General features: G+C 39.6%; 3 protein-coding genes across 3 annotated transcripts in view; 2 read left to right on the forward strand and 1 right to left on the reverse strand.

Moving 5' to 3' along the window:
* LOC309497632 (uncharacterized protein) overlaps positions 1 to 18,041 on the forward strand; it is a 189,176-nt gene that overhangs the window by 159,703 nt on the left and 11,432 nt on the right. The window lies entirely within an intron of this gene.
* LOC309497657 (uncharacterized protein) overlaps positions 1 to 18,041 on the forward strand; it is a 105,078-nt gene that overhangs the window by 53,567 nt on the left and 33,470 nt on the right. The gene's annotated exons all lie outside the window — the stretch shown is intronic.
* Positions 2,996 to 10,600, reverse strand: LOC309497696 (uncharacterized protein). The gene is made up of 3 exons (XM_082168024.1): positions 10,437 to 10,600; positions 7,712 to 7,906; positions 2,996 to 3,055 (listed from the first exon to the last, which is right to left on the reverse strand). The coding sequence occupies exons 1-3, from the start codon at positions 10,547 to 10,549 to the stop codon at positions 3,031 to 3,033; spliced, it is 333 nt and encodes a 110-aa protein (XP_082024150.1). The 5' UTR covers positions 10,550 to 10,600; the 3' UTR covers positions 2,996 to 3,030.

Consider the following 18,041-nt stretch of genomic DNA (forward strand, 5'->3'; position numbering starts at 1 on the left):
CACCTGCCAATAGTAATCAAGCGTCTGTTTGGAAATGCTGCTGAATGTTTTGTAAACGTGCACCCCAGAAAGCCAGTACACACACTGGCTGCACTTTCACTCTCAACTGCACAATCTCAAGATGGCTCGACCTAGGCCTAAAAAGTGTTTTACACTTTTTGAAGTTCTTGATGAACTGTGTAATTCGAGCGATGAAGAGCAAGATCATAACTCCTGCGAAGACGAGCCTGATGCGCTTTTACCAGAAGAGATGTCTGATTCAACTCAAGAACAGTGAGTTTACAACTTTTTTCACACTAATATACTATCTTTACTATGTGAGCTTATTATCTGTACTATTTTTAGTGGGATACAAGTAAATATTACACAGAATTATGTGACAGTTATCAATATAGATGTGTATGTAGATGTATAATGAATTACATGTGATAAAGTTGTTTTGTACTAGTCAGTTTTATATTGTTTCAATAGGTATTCAGATGATGATAGTGTGGACTTACCTGCTGATAGATGTGAACCATCTACATCTGCTGCATCAACATCAGCTACAACAGCTAATAATTTCATAAGGTTTGGAAATGAAGGTAGAGGAAGAGGGCGAGGACACAGCAGAGGAAGGGGACAGAGCAGAGGAAGAGGACAGAGCATAGGAAGAGGAAAGAGCATAGGAAGAGGACAGAGCAGAGGAAGAGTGATAGAGAGAGGACAAGCCAGAGGAAGAGGGAGAGAGAGAGGACAGAGCAGAGTAAGAGGACAGAGCAGAGGAAGAATGATGGAGAGAGGACAAGCCAGAGGAAGAGGGAGAGAGAGAGGACAGAGCAGAGGAAGAGTGATGGAGAGAGGACAAGCCAGAGGAAGAGGGAGAGAGAGAGGACAGAGCAGAGGAAGAGTGATGGAGAGAGGACAAGCCAGAGGAAGAGGGAGAGAGAGAGGACAGAGCAGAGGAAGAGTTATGGAGAGAGGACAAACCAGAGGAAGAGGGAGACCAACAGAACATGTTGTTTCCCCTGGCAACACTGAGGCAAGATGGCACACCTCAGATGAACCAGACAGGCCACCATCTCAGACAACTTTCAGACCAGCACGGACTCCTGGCCCTCAGCTTATCTCCACAGAGTCCTACAGTGCTCTGGAGCTGTTTCAGTTGTTTTTTTCACACACAGTTTGTCAGACGATAATTCAGAATTCAAATGCATATGCAGCTGAGCATCAGGACACCACACGAAGACCATGGCAGGACATGACCATGAAGGACCTGTACTCTTATCTGTCAGTACTGGTTTACATGGGTCTGGTAAAGTTACCAGTACTGACAGATTATTGGAATGGATCCAGAATTTACAGTCTTGGCTTTCCTGCCATCGTTATCTCGTGCCGGAAGTTCCAAGCCATATCCTCAGCACTTCATCTGAGTCATCCGAAGAAGGATGCTGAAAATATGAAAAAAAAAGGCACACCTGCTTATGACCGGCTAGGAAAACTGAAGCCAGTCTATCAGGAGCTGCGTGATGCATGCAAAACATATTTTCATCCCTACCAAAACATTGCCATAAACGAGAGGATGGTGGCATCCAAGGCCAGGATTTCCCTGAAGCAGTACCATAAAGAGAAACCAACCAAATGGGGCTACAAGCTATTTGTTTTAGCGGACTCAGCCAACTTTTATACTTGGGATTTTATCATTTATGAAGGAAAATCTCCTTTACCACCAAGCCGAGAAAGCAAGGGGCTGAGCTACGAATCAGTGATGGCGCTGGTGGATGAGAAAAACCTTGGAACAGGCTACATACTGTACGTAGATAATTTCTACACAAGCCCATCACTGTTCAAAGACCTACTACAGAAGGGCATCAGGGCCTGTGGGACTGTCCGGAGCAACCGTGTGGGTGTCCCAAAAACCGCTGCCAACAAGCTGCCCAGAAATGCTCCTCGTGGGAGTATTCGTTGGATCCGTGACAACGAGCTGCTCTACGTCGAATGGAAGGACACCAGGGAAGTCCTCATGTGCTCCTCTTTCCATTCGGCAAATGAAAATCTCACTGTCCAGAGAAGGGCGAGGACAAGAGACGGGCAATGGGCAGAACTGAGAGTTCCGATTCCAGCTACAGTTTCTGACTACAATAAGTAAGTTGAATTTATTTAGTCATGCTGTGTAAAAAATTGTTTACTCAAATGTATCATTCTATTTACTTGGGTAAGTTTGCCCTTATTTTTAAAATATGTCCTAGTTTCCTATGTTTCCTCCTCCCCATCTCTGCAAATACATCCTCTGCTATTGCAAAAATACGTCTGGAGCTCTGTTTCCAATACGCAGATCCTGTGGCAGTGGGGATAAAAATAAATTAAAAAATTGTGTGAAATTCAGAATGATACCATCATTGATGAGCTGGGGCAAACTTCAGAATGAATTTGTTCCAATACTCCAGCCCACAACACAGACCTTTAATTCCAGGGGTATCGATAAGCAAATTTCCTTGACTATCAGTCAAGACTATGCTGGTTTCAGGACCCAAAGCAAGGGCTTCTTTTACTTTTGTTTTCATTGTTGACAAACAGGCCTCACTCTCCTCGAAAGGAATAACTAATGCCTTGTCCTGCACTAGTTTGTCACCCTCAAGTTGTCCAAGGAAAATGGTTCTGTGGGAACACACACAAACACACTGTACCTATCAGAAGTGGTGACTTTAAACACTTATATCTGCATTACTTTGAAATTGCATTTCACTGCACCAGCATTTTGTCAATGCTGACCAATTTTTATCTGCTAAAAAGTAAGTTTTTACACTTACCTTTGATACATTTTGGGGCTAACTGCAGGACTAACTGCACGTGTAGCTGTTGCAGTGGCAGATCGGGAAAAGCTGAAACGAGGTCGACTTTGTCCAGGGTTTGGGTGAAATGGGACTGGGCTAGGGAGTGGCCCACATGCATCATCACCCATCACCTGGAAGGTACTCCCACCATTCATGAGGTCCAAACAACTGAAGAATCCAGATGAACCTGGGAAAACTGAAATCCCCATGTCATTGGTCAAGTAAACACTTGACTGTGTAATCTAGACAAAGGAGACAAGAGAACAGCACAAGATCAGAATACAAATTAGTAAGAATATTACGCTATACTTTGGACCAACAAATTGTCATTAGCTTTCCAGGACTGGAAACTCTGGTGTCTTGAAGAAGGCATCTTAATATGCAAGTGAAAAGTCGTTACGTATTGTCAAGTATGGTGACCCATACTCGAAATTGGTGTTCTGCATTTAACCCATCCAAGTGCACACACACAGCAGTGAGAAGTGAACACACACACGCACACACACTGTGAACACACACCGGAGATTTTTTTTTTTTTTAGAACGACTGACCAACAATCGGTATTTTTTTTAAAATGTTTAACTAGTCAACTTAAAAACTAAAAGTTAGTTTTAGTTAAATTCTCTTTTATTTGTTCTATTCACTCCAGGAATGCGTGACACCAGAGGCGTTGATCAGCTGCGCCATCGCGCGGTCGGCATCATTCGTCTCTTAACGGTTGCTAATGTTTTACTGAAAAACGCTCGATTTTCTTGATTAATTATAAAAACCTTCCAAAACAATAAATTCTAATTAATAAAAAAAAAATCGCCCAGCCTTAATTTTTCAGGTTTATATGACTGCAGGTTTGGTTTCTGACATGGGCCATGAGGCAGGTTGTGCTTTTACGTTGTTAATGTAACTTTATATTTAGGCTCGATATGTAACTTAACATTCAGGCTAAATGTATATTTAACACTTACAAAACATTACCAATTGTAAAATGAAGCTTAATCGGAAGAATCTGAAGAGTTTTTATACTGAATTTAGTCTAAAAAAAAGTTTATTTTTACGTTCCAGGATTAAATCATTTTTACGAGAGCAAACCTTGAAAATCCTGGCCAAGTTGTCCACTGTAACATCAATAACTGGATTAAACCCAGAATAATTTGAGAACAAAGTAAAATTTACATACAAAAATTTACATAGGATTTAGCAATAAAGATATCTTTGGACTTTTGCACATCAACAAGGAATGATAATTTGCATCACTGAAACAGCTATGTCGAAAACTGAATTTAGGAGAAAACTGTAAACATTTTTAAAGTAAATTAATTAATTTGATGCACTTTGAGAGTTCGAAAATAAGAGCTTCAATCCATGTTCAGTGTGCAAAAAAAAACAACAAAAAAAAACGCCCCTGGTCGGAATGTGTTCTTCCTCATGCTACACCCCTCCACTAAATTTTCTGGCCTCCCACGAGCGGGATAGGTCAATGTCTAGTATTAAACCGATCATGATTTACAGCTCAGATAATGTTAATCAAAATAACATCTGTAAAAAAATTTACAGCGTAATTTTTATATGGTGAAATTTCAACTGTTTGATTTATTAAAATTAACCCTTGCTCTTCCACAGTAGCATACATATTAATAACAACAACACACATACGCCTATATATAGCACCTCAATCCCACTGAATAACAATTAACTAACAGTGGTTTTAGTGTAAATGCACAAAAGCTAGATTTATCACAAAATACTGTAATTATATTACATTTATCCTACATTTAATACATGTCTCCATTAATAATATAATACAATTAGATATATCGTATTTCTGTCGCAATACCAAGCAGTTTGAGTTACAGTAAAATAAATCTATGGAAAATTATTCTGACTGTATCGTTGCGCAGTGTTTCTCCTGATTGTCAGCGTTGTTTCATCTGTTTAAATCTCCGAGTCACTTGTGCTCTTTACTGAATTAAAGTGCTTCACTCTGGATCTCACAGCGCTGTTTAGAGTAAGGGCTCTTACAGAGTCAACGCATCGATACGCATACGCGCCTGCAAGGCTACGCATCGCTACGCTTCGGCCGCCATTATGCGTCTATGCGTAGCAAAATGTGTCGTCCCAGTTTTTGATACGCGACGCACCGTTGCATGCAATACTATGCGTTGTTGGTGGGGGCGATACTGCAAGTTGCTTGCGTCCGACGTGTAGACTATGAAAGGGAGCACGTCGCTCACGTTGCTCGCGTTGACTCTGTAAGAGCCCTAACGGATAAACGGTCCGTGTGACGCGCTTTAAATGACTAGCGCATTTAATCCATAACGCGATTCTTCTCTTTCCTTCCCAAAATTTAAGACCCCTTGAAATTATAATTAAGACTTTTCTTAGACTAATTAAGGTATGTAATACTTTTTATGGCCTTAAATCTCGTTATTTAAAATAACAACATTTGTTTATTTAACAATAACCTTCCTAAATTCTGGACCTTTGGCAGTATGGGCTGGGTTGTTCGAACCACTCGACCCCCCCTGGCTACGGGCATGATATAGGAGGGTGCATAAAATGTATACTTACCACGTTAGCAGGTGCTGTTCATTGCGGTGGTTCTATATTTGTTGACCCTGGTCCCCTACTGTGTATCAGTCTCACTAATTTATGTTTAATTGGCGTGTTATTTATACACATAAATTACTTGTTACATGCATGTTATATGCAAACAACTCTTGTTTAAGATTAGTGGTATGGGTATGGGGGGGGAAAGTGTTCAGTATGCACGCCACAAAGTGCAGTTGAAGTTGCATTCTTCAGGACTCGTGGGATCGTATAAAATAATGGAAATTGCTAAATAAATCTAACCCTAGATTTGTTAAATATCGTTTCGAAATGAGTGCACAAACCCGCAACCTCATGCCTCATCCCACAATGGCATGCCTTCACTCGCCCTTAAAAGGTTCATTTTTATTAGCATAATATGTATTATACATTGTGTCTTTATTTACAAACCCGGTCGAAGTCAGTGATGAACATGCATCTCCGTTTGGAGAGCCTCCAGCAGCAAAATTTCGGGAAAACACTAACAGTGCCCTCTAGTGGCTCTTGTTCAGGTGTCAATAGAATGAATTCAAAACGCCTATTAAATTTTTTTTCGACTGCTTATTACACACCAAATCTTTATTTGTCACACAATTTCTGAAACCCGACACTCAAACACCAGAATCACACACCAAATCTGCAAAACCATACACTTATTCTCAGTTTTTTCTTTCTTTCATAATAAACACTTTTGGCAAAAAAACAACACACAATTCTATATGAAACACAAAAATCTATCAGGAAGTATCTTGATTTCCTTTTTCAAACACAACCAATCAAAAAGCCACATTCATTAGTGCCTCACACTAACTCTTCACCTGTGCATTCATTGCTTTACACCATCCAATCATGGCTTTACAATATGGAATATATAGGCTTTGGAATAATCACCTTTTTCAAAATTATGTTTGGTTTATATAGTATAACACTATCTTAAAAAATCAAACCCAGACTGTATCATTAGAAAGGTAGAAATGTTTAAGATGGTTGAGAAGATTTTTAAGAAGTGGTTCAAACAGAATCCGACTGAATGAACCATGTGTGAGCCAAATTATTGTAAAGTGTTTGGTTATGCAAAAGCTATCTGAGATGTTTTGCCACTTGTGTCAAAATATAGATGTGTGAATTATGTGTAGTGTTTTGACAAAATGAGCCTTGTTTTTAAAATCTCTGCCTAAGGAATCGGAAAAAACGTAAAAATCTTACTGTTCAAAAACTGTACATAAGAGATGTGTCATAAAAGAAGAGCTTAACATTTAAATAACTGTGTGATATGTCCAAAAAATACAATATTATGGCAAAGGTGTTTGCAACACAAGACAAATGTTTGTTTTTGAGATGTGTTTGTTATTTTGAATGCAGTGCTTCATTTTGCAAGAGATGTGAGGCATTTTGCATTTTGTGAATGCAATTCTTGAATTGTGTGTAAAGTTTGGAAATAAAGAGGCAAAGTTTTTAAAATGTAAGCAGATGATAAAAAAGTAAAAATGAGATTGATGAAATGCATTCTAATAAATGATTGCTTTTACAATTTATATTTAACCATTTCTAAACAATAGCCTCTTATGTTGCACACCGACACATACTTGTCTCGATCCCATCTCTTAACTGTACACTCCGTTTTATGAATAATGGCAGAAAGAGCATCTAAATTAGGTGTTTAGCCTATATTGAGAAATTATTTAGGTGTACAAGTCACTATAAGCTATATATCGCCTAAATATAGCCTGGCCATATATACTTGTAAATGGCCTTTTTTCGACTTTAATCTGTCCTTTTTTAATTTTAAAACTTAATGAGCAAAAATCAATATTTTATTTTCTATCTAATATTGTATTTTGTTTAATTTAAAGTTTGGAATTCAATAGTGTTTAAAAATACAAAAAAATGTTGGATAAAAAAGGAAAAATGGACGCAAATGCTCACGACTTTAATTATGCATACATTAGGCTAAATGTTGCATTTAAACAAACTTTTAATTTGAAAATTTTATACGATTGCCCCGCCTCTTACGTCTCGAGCCTCTTGCTTTCTATGTGTATTGATAGTGATGTGCTGGGAAAACAGGCAGGAACGTTTTGCTTTGCGAGTTATCCATCGTGTGTTGGTAAACGGCGTGTGCTATGATCTGCTTTGCCGATTGCGAAACGTGATTGGCAAACGGTTTGCCAGAATATACCCTGACCCAGATGATGGTGCTGATGTTCAGAAAAGACAAATACACAGGTAGAGGGTCCCAGTCTGTAATACGAGAGTGGCAGCTGTGGGGGAGAAGGGGCATCTGTGTGTGGACGTGTACTGGGGACTGTCCTTACTGGTAGCTGATAGGAAAGCACACTTCCCTCCTGCACCGGACCGAACATGGACTCAACCAGAGAGGTACATCACTGGAGATAGCCATTGCTGTGATCATGGGAGCTTCGTCTGCAATAAGTCCATGGTACGCCTCCTGAACTTTCAGAGTGGAGATGTCTGGCAGAGGGCAGCTAACTCCTTTATACAAGTTGCTTCTGTGGAAAAAAGACAAACAAATGTGTTATAATTAAGAAGTACATGTGTGGCACATGTGTTATTTGCATGTGCATAGTGTATGTACTGTGTGTGCACGCACTCGTGGGTTGCTTGTATGAAGGAGGGAGGAGGGAGTGTGCATACATCCACGGAAGTACGGTAAGTGAGTGAGTGTCGGGGGGGGGTACATATGCATGTGTAGTTATGTGTGCATTTAAAGTGATACTCCAGTGTACTTCTAAACATAGCCCCGTTGGTGGAGCTCTCTGAGTGCTGTTGGTTGGAAGAAGAACGAAAAGATTTGGAACAACAAAGACGGAATAACGAACCGCACACTAACTCAGTTGTTATGTAAAATACAACTCTGTCTATGTTGTACCGAATTCTCTCTTTCTTCTACCTACCGACAGCACTCATGCCCCTTTTCCACCAACAAGAACCGGGTGCTGGTTCAGAGCTAGAGCTATTGCCAGTTCGGAGTTGGTTCGACTGACGAGCTTACTAAGAACCGGTTTGCGTTTCCACCGGCCAGAGAGCCACAACAGAGCTATATCTTACGTCACTGCATACGTATCATGTTGCCCAGCAACGCTAGTCCGGCAGCGCCAAACACAAACACACCAGACTTGTTCGAGATGCATCGGCTTCTCGCAGAACGATCAGCACATGAAATCAAAGCACTGCGAAAGCGATCAAAAAGCACAAGGAGTCGTATATTCTCCAAATACTCCCGCAGCTCTGATCGGTCCACGCTGCTCCGATGCATCTCGAACAAGGCATCAACAATAATAGACGTTGCGTTACTATGGATGCTCATGGGTTTGTGAAAATAAATCGGCATCCAAACACGGCGAATCCAACGCGTACGTGCAGCTCGCCGTAACTTACATAGACGGATATTATAATCGAGCTGCTATTAGCTCGACTAGCTGCTATTTAAAAATAGCGGTCACAAGTTTCTCTTCAGTCTTGTTGGCCACGGTAACCCCGCCCCCAGCCTCTGACGCAAGCGGTTCTTACTTGGCTCCGTTCTAGACCCTGCAATGATTTGGTGCTACTTAAGAACCAGTTTTACTGGTTCGGAGCTGGTGCTTTGGCGGTGGAAAAACAAAGAACCGATTTGAAACTAGGCTCTGGCTCTGAACCAGCACCAGCTCTGCCTTGGTGGACAAGGGGTAACAGTGAGCTCCACCAACAGGGCTATGGTCGTAAGTACACTGGATTATCTCTTTAACCCTTGTGCATCGTTATGGACGTTTTTGTCTTTTTCAGTGTTTTTTTTTTTTTTGTGATAATTTTGCCTGTGTTAATGCCAACTGCATAAATTTTGCCACAGGTGTGCATTTTTATTGGAATTTTACTATTTACTATGTTCCCATTGAAACCCATTACAATTTTTTACCATTTTTAATCCCTGTGCCATTTAACTATAAAATGATGCTGTCTTTGTTAATAGGCTTTCATTCTGTTGGCAAGGGTTCAAAATTCAAATTAATATTTTTTACCAGATGGTAAAAAAAATTCAGGTTTGGCCTATAAAGCAAATACTCGCTTTATTCTTGTTTTCTGCTTATGTGTATTATGGAGCCAATTGGATAAATTATGAAGCTATCTGTGCGTTGGTTGGTATGGATGTATAAAATTTATATTTTACATAAAATAATGTTCATAAATCAATTTCCTAAACTTAAACCTCTATAACTTTTTTTTTGGTTTCACTTTTTAAACTTTTTTTTACTTCAACAACAATCTGCCAAGGGTCTTCTTTAAAATGAGACCACATTTAAGTCTGTGCTCTCAAGCTTCAAATTCTTATGACAATTTTTTTGACACAGACATTTTTGTCCACTATTACGGTGACCGGGAGGGGACATGTTCAGTTCACTTAGTTTTGTTGTGGCCACAACACATAAACTTGTGGGAACGTGATAATATGTTGTTGCCACGAGATATTAATTCGTGGGAACGTCATATTAAGTCGTGGGAACGTGCTAATAAATCGTGGCCACAAGATAATTTATAGTGGCACGGGTACGTAAGTGAAAGACACCTGAAGCGCATTCTTAAGTTGAATGGGCTTTTTCGTCAGAAATTTGCTGGCTTGAATGAAATACTCGGGTCACGAATAAAGTTCCTTTTAAGGCAATAAACAAAAACAAATTATGAGAAACTTAAATGAACAAATAAAGTAAATTATGACTGGGGTAAAAGGAGGAGCCCGTATCGCGTGTGAAGATTTGGTTCCCACGTTATAAAACTGGTAGCCACGAGAAACGGATGTCGTTCGCTCAACATAGGCACGAGATATTATGACATTCCCACGAGTTTATATGTTGTGGCCACGACAAAACTAAGTGAACCGAACATGTCCCCTCCCGGTTACCGTACACTATAGACCTATGTGTAACTTTTTTTAATTGATGCACAAGGGTTAAGCAAGTAAGCAGGTAAGTACTTCTGAGTGTGCGTAAATGTATGTGTGCAAATGGATTTGTTGTGTGTGTGTGTAGTATAAGCAACAACACATACCTGATTCCTTCTGCAAGTCTCCTCTCTCTTGGTCTGGCTGATATGATGACCATGTCATTAACTGGACCAGGTTTAATACCCTGCATGGAAATAAAAACATGTTTGAGAGACATTCAAGAGATATCTATACATAAAATGAAAGAGTCATTAAAAGGCTTGCTACCATGGTCATCACTGGCATCTCTGTAACACCACCGGCTTTGAATCCCTTAGCACAATCTGTTACAACACCAAATATTTGTTAGAGAAAATGTACCGGCTACAACTGCAATTAAAGAGAGACAGCCTTTCACACACTCAATTTGTGAACTTTTGTTAGTGAAAATCTGTTAGTGAACTTTAAAATGTGTAAAGTGATACAGGGAGTGTTACAATTTATTTAGCCTATAGTTGACCATATCAAATGCAACTGATCATGGTTAATCTCACTTTACTCATTTTAAAATAGCAGTGCAGAATAATTAAGAAATTATAAGAACTCTTAACAAAATCTTGCTTCTGTGGGAGCCATTCATTTTACATTCTTTCTGGCACACCCTGTATTCATATTTCACATGACATCTCAGGTACCATATGATTCATATAGTGCAATGATGGTGTTTATCTGTATCTAATTCACAGCAATGATATGACTCAAAGAAACTTCATTTTGACAAACAGGAACCTGTTTCTTTTGAACCTGAACTGAACCTGCAGGATGACTTTCCCTTACACTCAGACAGTGAGGCTTCTGGCGTTTCCTCACAGATCTCAGCACTCAGACCTAACCGTGACCTCTCCTGACTCCTTGTTTGAAACTGTGATTAACATAGAGGTTAGGGTATTGCATTTCAGAAACACAAAATATGCATGAAGTTAATCTATCACTGTGCTAACGTTATTAATGTTGTTTCCTCACTGTGCTAACTTTGGCTAGTAAAGAGCCAAGGAGCTAGCATGTATCATCGTTTGTTAAACTCAAAACAGAGGCTTGTTAACTTACCTTCGTAGTTGTATATATAGGTGGACACATACAATTTAAAACCTTTGTCTTTTTTTGACATTGGTTCCTTGCCACTGTTGCCTTTGGCTTTTGGCTTGCTTAGTTGGGGACATTTAATATTCAACAATATTATTGACCTGCCTGCATTGACACCATTATATGAAAACTGAACTGAGCTTGACGATGACATCACTGTTTTCTCCGGAGCGGCTATACAGTATATATAAATGAACTGAATTAATAACTTTTTTTACATCAAAATTGAACCGTCACTGAACTTACTTAAGCTGGACTATGACGCTATTTTATTCTAGAAACACTCTTTGTTGCATTATTGTCCTGTTATCACTGTAAAGCTGCTTTGAAACAATCTGTATTGTAAAAAGTGCTATATAAATAAAGGTGACTTGACTTTATTTGATCAGAAAGCTTTGTTAAAAGGGGAGATTTGAGGTGAGAAATATGACCATTTTTTTTATTTGATTTAGTGTCAGAAGCAGAGTCAGGACCCAGTTGTATCATGCAAGTTACTGATGCTCTCACTGTGGAAGACACAGGTAAGCTGTTGTACCATATAACAACTTTCAATGCCCAAGTGTTACTAGTGACCCATTATGTTTTTGATCAAAATATAGTTTTATACAAAGCCCACGATTGAAAGGGAATAGGGAAAAAGTCATATGAAATAAGCCTGCATATTTTGCCATTTGGAAATTTTTAATTTGCTTTGCTTTGATTTAATTTAATTTGAATGTGCTTTCTATGTCCAGTATGTTAAAGCTTACAGAATGCTTTTTATTGTGATTAAATACAGTTGCACTTGAGTCTAGGGATACAGAAGGAAGTGTGAAAGGGAGATCAGAGTCTACTCAGGGACAGATAACAGTGGCAACAACTCATCAGCAGAACCAAAAACCACAAGCTAGGAACAAGGCAGATGAAGATGATTCTGTTGATAGTTTTGATTACTTTGCTCGATCTCAGTCACAGGATATACATAATTTTTTTTTTCTTATCATCCTCAACAAACCCCAAATTTTCCTATACCAAAGGTTTTCAATAGCAAAGATGGAACAAACCGCAAGTGGCTGACTTACTGTGAAAAAACAATCTCTCTACTGTTCTGTCTGTTTGGCATTTACACCTTTGGTAAGTGATGACCCTTTCATAAAGGGAGGGATGAAAGACTGGAAACACATTCACAAAGTGATAGTGTAACACGGAAAAAGTACGACACACAGAGATAGTGCAGATGCTTACTTTATGAAAATACAAAATGCAGATGTGAAAAGCTTGTTGACTGGCAACCAAATGTCATTACGTGCTAAGCAAGTGAAAATGAAACGTCAGGTGATGGAGCGCATAGTGGACGTTGTTAAAGTCATAGGCAAATGTGGCCTTAGCTACAAGGGAGATAAAAAAAAAAGGCAGGTTATAGCTTAGAAAACATTGCTGTTAATCATGGTAACGTCCTGAAGTTGATTCTACTCTTGAGTAGATATGACATTGAAAACATTGACATTGATTAATACTTGCCGCAAAAAGCAGCATGAAACTGGTGCAAAAGGCAGAGGCGCTCTAGTTACTCTGCTGTCAAAAGAAGCATTTAAAAAAGTTGTGGATGTCATCAGCCAACTGATAAAGGTGACTATAGCAGAAGAAGTGAAACAAGCTGGCATGTTTTCAGTCCAAATTGACACAACCCAAGATATCAGCTCCAAAGACCAGTGTTCAATCATACTTAGATATGTAACTGATGTCATTCTTGAAAGACTGATTTCTGTGGTGGACTTTGAGTCATCTACTGGTTAGAATTTTTTTGAGCTTCTGAAAAAAGTGCTACTGAACCTTAATATTGACATTGGCACATGTGTAGGGAACTCAACAGATGGTGCAGCTAATATGCAGGGACAGTTTAGGGGGTTTTCTACATCCTCTCTGAGCATTCTCCCAATCAGGGTCATATTTGGTGTTATGCAAATATTTTGAATCTTGTACTGGCAGACACAAGATGCAGTGTTGTGGAAAGTGCATCTCTGTTTTCACTGCTTAATGATATAGCAGTTTTTTTAAGAGAGTCATACAAGCGCATGCAGAGGTGGGAAGAGAAGAGTCAGGACAAGCGTCACAGACGACTGTGCCCAACAGGGCCAACTAGGTGGTGGGCTAAGGATCAGGCACTAAGTAACGTGTTTGGGTGCTTCGGGAATCCTCAGGGAGGCTTGTTTTTTGAAGTGCTTATGACTTTAGACACCATTGTAGATGACAGTACACAAAAGCCAACTGTGAGGGCCAAGGCAAAGGGATTCATAGAAGGCCTTTTGAAGTATGAGACAGTGCTCACTGCTCAACTCTTCCTTCGCAATTTTGAGCTTACATCGCCCCTTTCAAAATACTTACAGACAAGGGGAATGGATATCATCACAGCTACACGTCTGGATGAGGGGACAGAGCAGGGTCTCAGGAAGTGTGCTAGGGACTTGAAGGAGTTAAAGGGATACTTCAGGATTTAGCATTAAGCTTTGTTTTAGTAGAAAACCTGTAGTATTTTCGAATTACCGTGCTTTCCACCCTCATATCCCCCTGAGATGAGAGATTTATGCATTTTTTGTCTGGAAAAAATCCTCCGATGACGCAAAAATCGTCATTTTGCGTCATCGGAGGATTTTCTGGCCAGAGGCTAAAGACTACAGCCAGTAGGAGGGGCTGTCCCGCATGTTTTCAACCCGCCCATAGAGGGTGGGATCTCACTCACAGAATGTACACAGTATCAGCCGTCTTTCTTTGGAAGCTAAGCTAGCAGGCTTTTGTTCTGTGGAGAAAGCTGAGTAGTAGGGGTTTACCATCCTCTTTTTCCCGGACATGTCCGGCTGTCGAGATCGTCCAAAATGTCCGGGATTCGGCTTTTGGTTTCTGCAGTCGCCATTCATTGTTTACATGCACACCTTTTGTTTCAATCTAACTGAATTCATTCCGATTGGTGAATCTGAATGTAGTGTTTACATGAACGCTAAACAAGTGATCGGTCGATGTGCGTTTTAACATTGCTAAGAAAATTCCCGCTCCTCCATGAGAGATAGGAGACCGGCGCGTCTCAGTAATGACGCCACCGGCCTCGCACCGTTCTCCCACGGCCCTCAGCCTCGTCCTGCTCGCCACAGTAAACATAATGAATGGCGACTGTAGAACGCAAAAGCCGAATCCCGGACATTTTGGGCGATCTCGATATCCCGGGCAAACTCGTCACGGAGACTCACTAGTAGCATAACCTTGTTGTTTTCAACTGCGCTCTCTTACCGGGAGGCGTGGCCTCGTAGAGCAGCGAAGCAAGTGCATTCTGGGAGCTGTTGTCTTTCATCCACATAAGCCAAAAATAAATTTTCTGGCTTTTCTCAGTCTAGAAATTTCTTCACATTTCTTCTACATAAATGGCCTATTTTAAATACACATTCATTTTTCCAGAGGTGAAGTATCCCTTTAAGTGTGCAGCTGATGAGTTTGAGAAGTGGGCTATTGGAAAGTTGCAAGAGGAGGAAGAGTGTGAGCTTTTAGTGCAGGCTGCCCTTTCTGAGAGAAGGATCAGACAAAAGAAAAGGATGCCAGGAGAGCTTGCAGAAGATGAGCAGCTGGCATTAGTTGATAGTGCCTTCAAGATAAAAGTACACATTGGGTGTCATTCATGAAACATTCGTAAATATACGAGTAAATATGTGAGTGATTTGCGCGTAAAGAGACATTCCCGAAAATTCTTCTCCTGATTCACAAATACTTCGTAAACGTCAGATTTGATAGTGAAATGTGTGTGTGGGTTAATGAATTCCAATCAGTCGTAAATGGGACGCGCGTGCACGCTCATTCTCAATTACCATAAATCCCGCCCATTAAAACCGACTGACAACTATATATGGGCATCATATTATGACACCAAACGAAGGATTTCAACATGTCTTCTCAAAAGCGAATGAAAAAGAGAAATTTCTCAGATGCAGAAATTTAAGTTTTATTATCAGAAGTTCATTCAAAACGCCACATTTTATTTTCAAGCGTACATGGCGTATCAGGTCCTAAAAAAAAGGAAGCTTGGCAGCATATTACAGATGCAGTTAATGGAGTTTCATCTGTTAATCGAACAGTCCCAAAAGTGAAAAGAAAATGGTTCGACATGAAGCTTGACTGCAACACTTGTGACTTGCGGACTTGTGTTCCGTTTGCAGTTGCTATTACTGGCTCTCATAATAAAAGTAAAAAGAAAAAACGTATGTAATTACTATATATAATATTTTTTCAAAATGCTGTGTAAATATGTACCCGATTAAGGTGAATTAAAATGCAGCCTTATTAATGAGCAAAACGTTCGGATGTTAAACGCACTATTTACGCGTGGCTGGGAGCAGGTGTAGGTTTCTTTCGTACCAACTAACATTTGGAAAATACAAACATTTTAATGAATCCGAAAATTTACGCCAGAACCACTTTCCGCACGATTTACACAAAAATTCATTCTGCTCGTGTTTCATGAATGAGACCCAATGTCATTGTAGACAGGCAGCATCCATAGGAGGTTTTCTGCTAATGCAAAACTTTTCTCAGATTATGCCTGTTTGCTCATGTGAGGGAAAATGGACTCTCCAGCTCAGCTCTGTAAGAAATAAGCAAATGTCTGCTTAAGTTTGACAACAGGGCTACAGTTGGCACATTATGTGGTGAACTGTACAGCCATGCACCTCAGTGGGACAGACTAAAGATGTCCCCTATGGAGGCTTACATTGTCAGGACAGCTAGTGAAGCCACGAGGACTAAAGAGCAAAACTTGTTCCTCCTGTAAAAACTGTGTAATTTGTGTTCATCTCATCCTCTCTCAGTACAATCTTCTAACTGATGCCTACCATGTGATTGGACTCGCCTACAAGTTACTATTAACACTGTCCTTCATGCAAGTAGCCTGTGTGAGAAGTTCTGTCAGGACCATTATCGTCAAATACGATTGACAATTAGCATACAGTTTGCATTGGCGGTATGGTTCTGTTCTGGGCAAGAACTAGCATGGATAAGAGCAGGGAGAGCAGCAATAACCCCCCTTAGGGTAAACAGAACAGAACCAACATGAATGTATTGCAGATGTCATTAATTCAAGATTTTAAATTACAACATAATTTGAGAATTTATTCTGATTCAAGGGGAATCAGAATGCCAAATCCCGACTGACGAGAGGAGGAGCTGGGGATGGAGGAGGGTAATCAGCTCCTGAGAAACGCGATAGCAGCTGATAATACTGAAGGAGCTTATATATGTACACAGTGATAGGCGTCGTATTCCTATAGGTAGACGTGGATCAGCTGAGAGTCAGCTGATGCAAGCTTGACTAACGTGACCTGCCAGAACTGATGCTACGCTTGATCTTCTCAACAGTGAAATTCATGAAAAACAGGCTCAGGAGCACTTTAACCCAGAACCTTGAGGCATTCATGCTCATGTGCACTGAGAAAGAAATTCTCATGTCTTTGGACAAAGACACTGTGATAAACAAAGTTGCAGAGACCAGTGCACTGCTCAGGCGCTTATTAATGTTTTAGGGATAGCCATGTTTCCTTGAAGCTACACTTATGCAGAGGAAAAAGAGATGAACATTAGAAAGTTATACTGTGAAAAAAAAGTCTTGCAGATAACAGTGCAATACTTGTTTTATTCTTTATTTGTGTTTAAGGACTGAAAAAATCTGTGAACAATTTTGCACAGAATATATATTCAGATATTGTAGAAAATGACACTGTGATATTTTAAAGAATAGTGTTGGAGATTTACCCTTTAACTAATGTTCTCATATTTCTGAAAAGTTGTAAAGCAGCTGTTTCCTTGACTTATGCAAAGGAAAAAGAGATGATACATTTTATTTTATTATTTTATTTAGTTTTTTTTTTCATTTTAAGGTTTGGATATTTATGAACACTAATTCTTACAGAAAATAGATTCTGATACTGTTAAACATTAAACGTTAAACTTGTTGTAAAGAATACTGTTATTAACTGTTCTAATAAATCTTCACTGTGAAGCAACGCTTAGGCTACTATATTTGCACTGAATCGGAAATGATGATATTTTTTTTAAAATACAAGGCTGTAGAGAACAGTGCACTATTGCAGACTTAATTACATTATTTTAATATAGTCAGCCGTGAACTAAAGTGGGCCGGTCTAAAGCATGAAACTTTCATGCCTTAGAAAGTTTCCAGGGCTGAAAATGAGTCCCAATCCAGCCCTGAGGGGATCTGACCCAGAGGTTTAAAATAGAGATATAATTATGTTTCAGACTAGCCATTTATGTAAAGGGAAGTTGAATAAAAAAATAAAAAAAATCCCATTACACCTACATTTTATACCTTACCAAAAATTCATAAGCGTCTTGAATCTCAGGATGGAATGAAAGGTAGCAACCCTGATGGTAGCAATCCTGATAATTCAGAATGAAAATTATCTATATACGGATTTATGTAGCCTTTTTTTAGAAACCTTCCACTTCTGAGAGCTGACTCTTACCATCCGTTACCCTTAAAGAACAGTCTTCCTTACAGCCAAATGTGTCTGTTCAAAAGAATTTGTAGTAGATCAGATGATTTTAATAAGCAT

This window comes from Leuciscus leuciscus (genome assembly GCF_965113295.1).
Source record: "Leuciscus leuciscus genome assembly, chromosome: 4".
Taxonomy (NCBI): Eukaryota; Metazoa; Chordata; class Actinopteri; order Cypriniformes; family Leuciscidae; genus Leuciscus; species Leuciscus leuciscus.

Excerpts from the sequence above, each read along its gene's own strand:
- LOC309497696 (XM_082168024.1), bottom strand. The coding sequence starts at position 10,549 with ATGTCTCTCAAACATGTTTTTATTTCCATGCAGGGTATTAAACCTGGT. Across the intron at positions 7,907-10,436 it reads AGACTTGCAGAAGGAATCAG|AAGCAACTTGTATAAAGGAG; the intron begins GTATGTGTTGTT and ends TTTTTTCCACAG. Across the intron at positions 3,056-7,711 it reads TGCTTTCCTATCAGCTACCA|ATTACACAGTCAAGTGTTTA; the intron begins GTAAGGACAGTC and ends TCCTTTGTCTAG.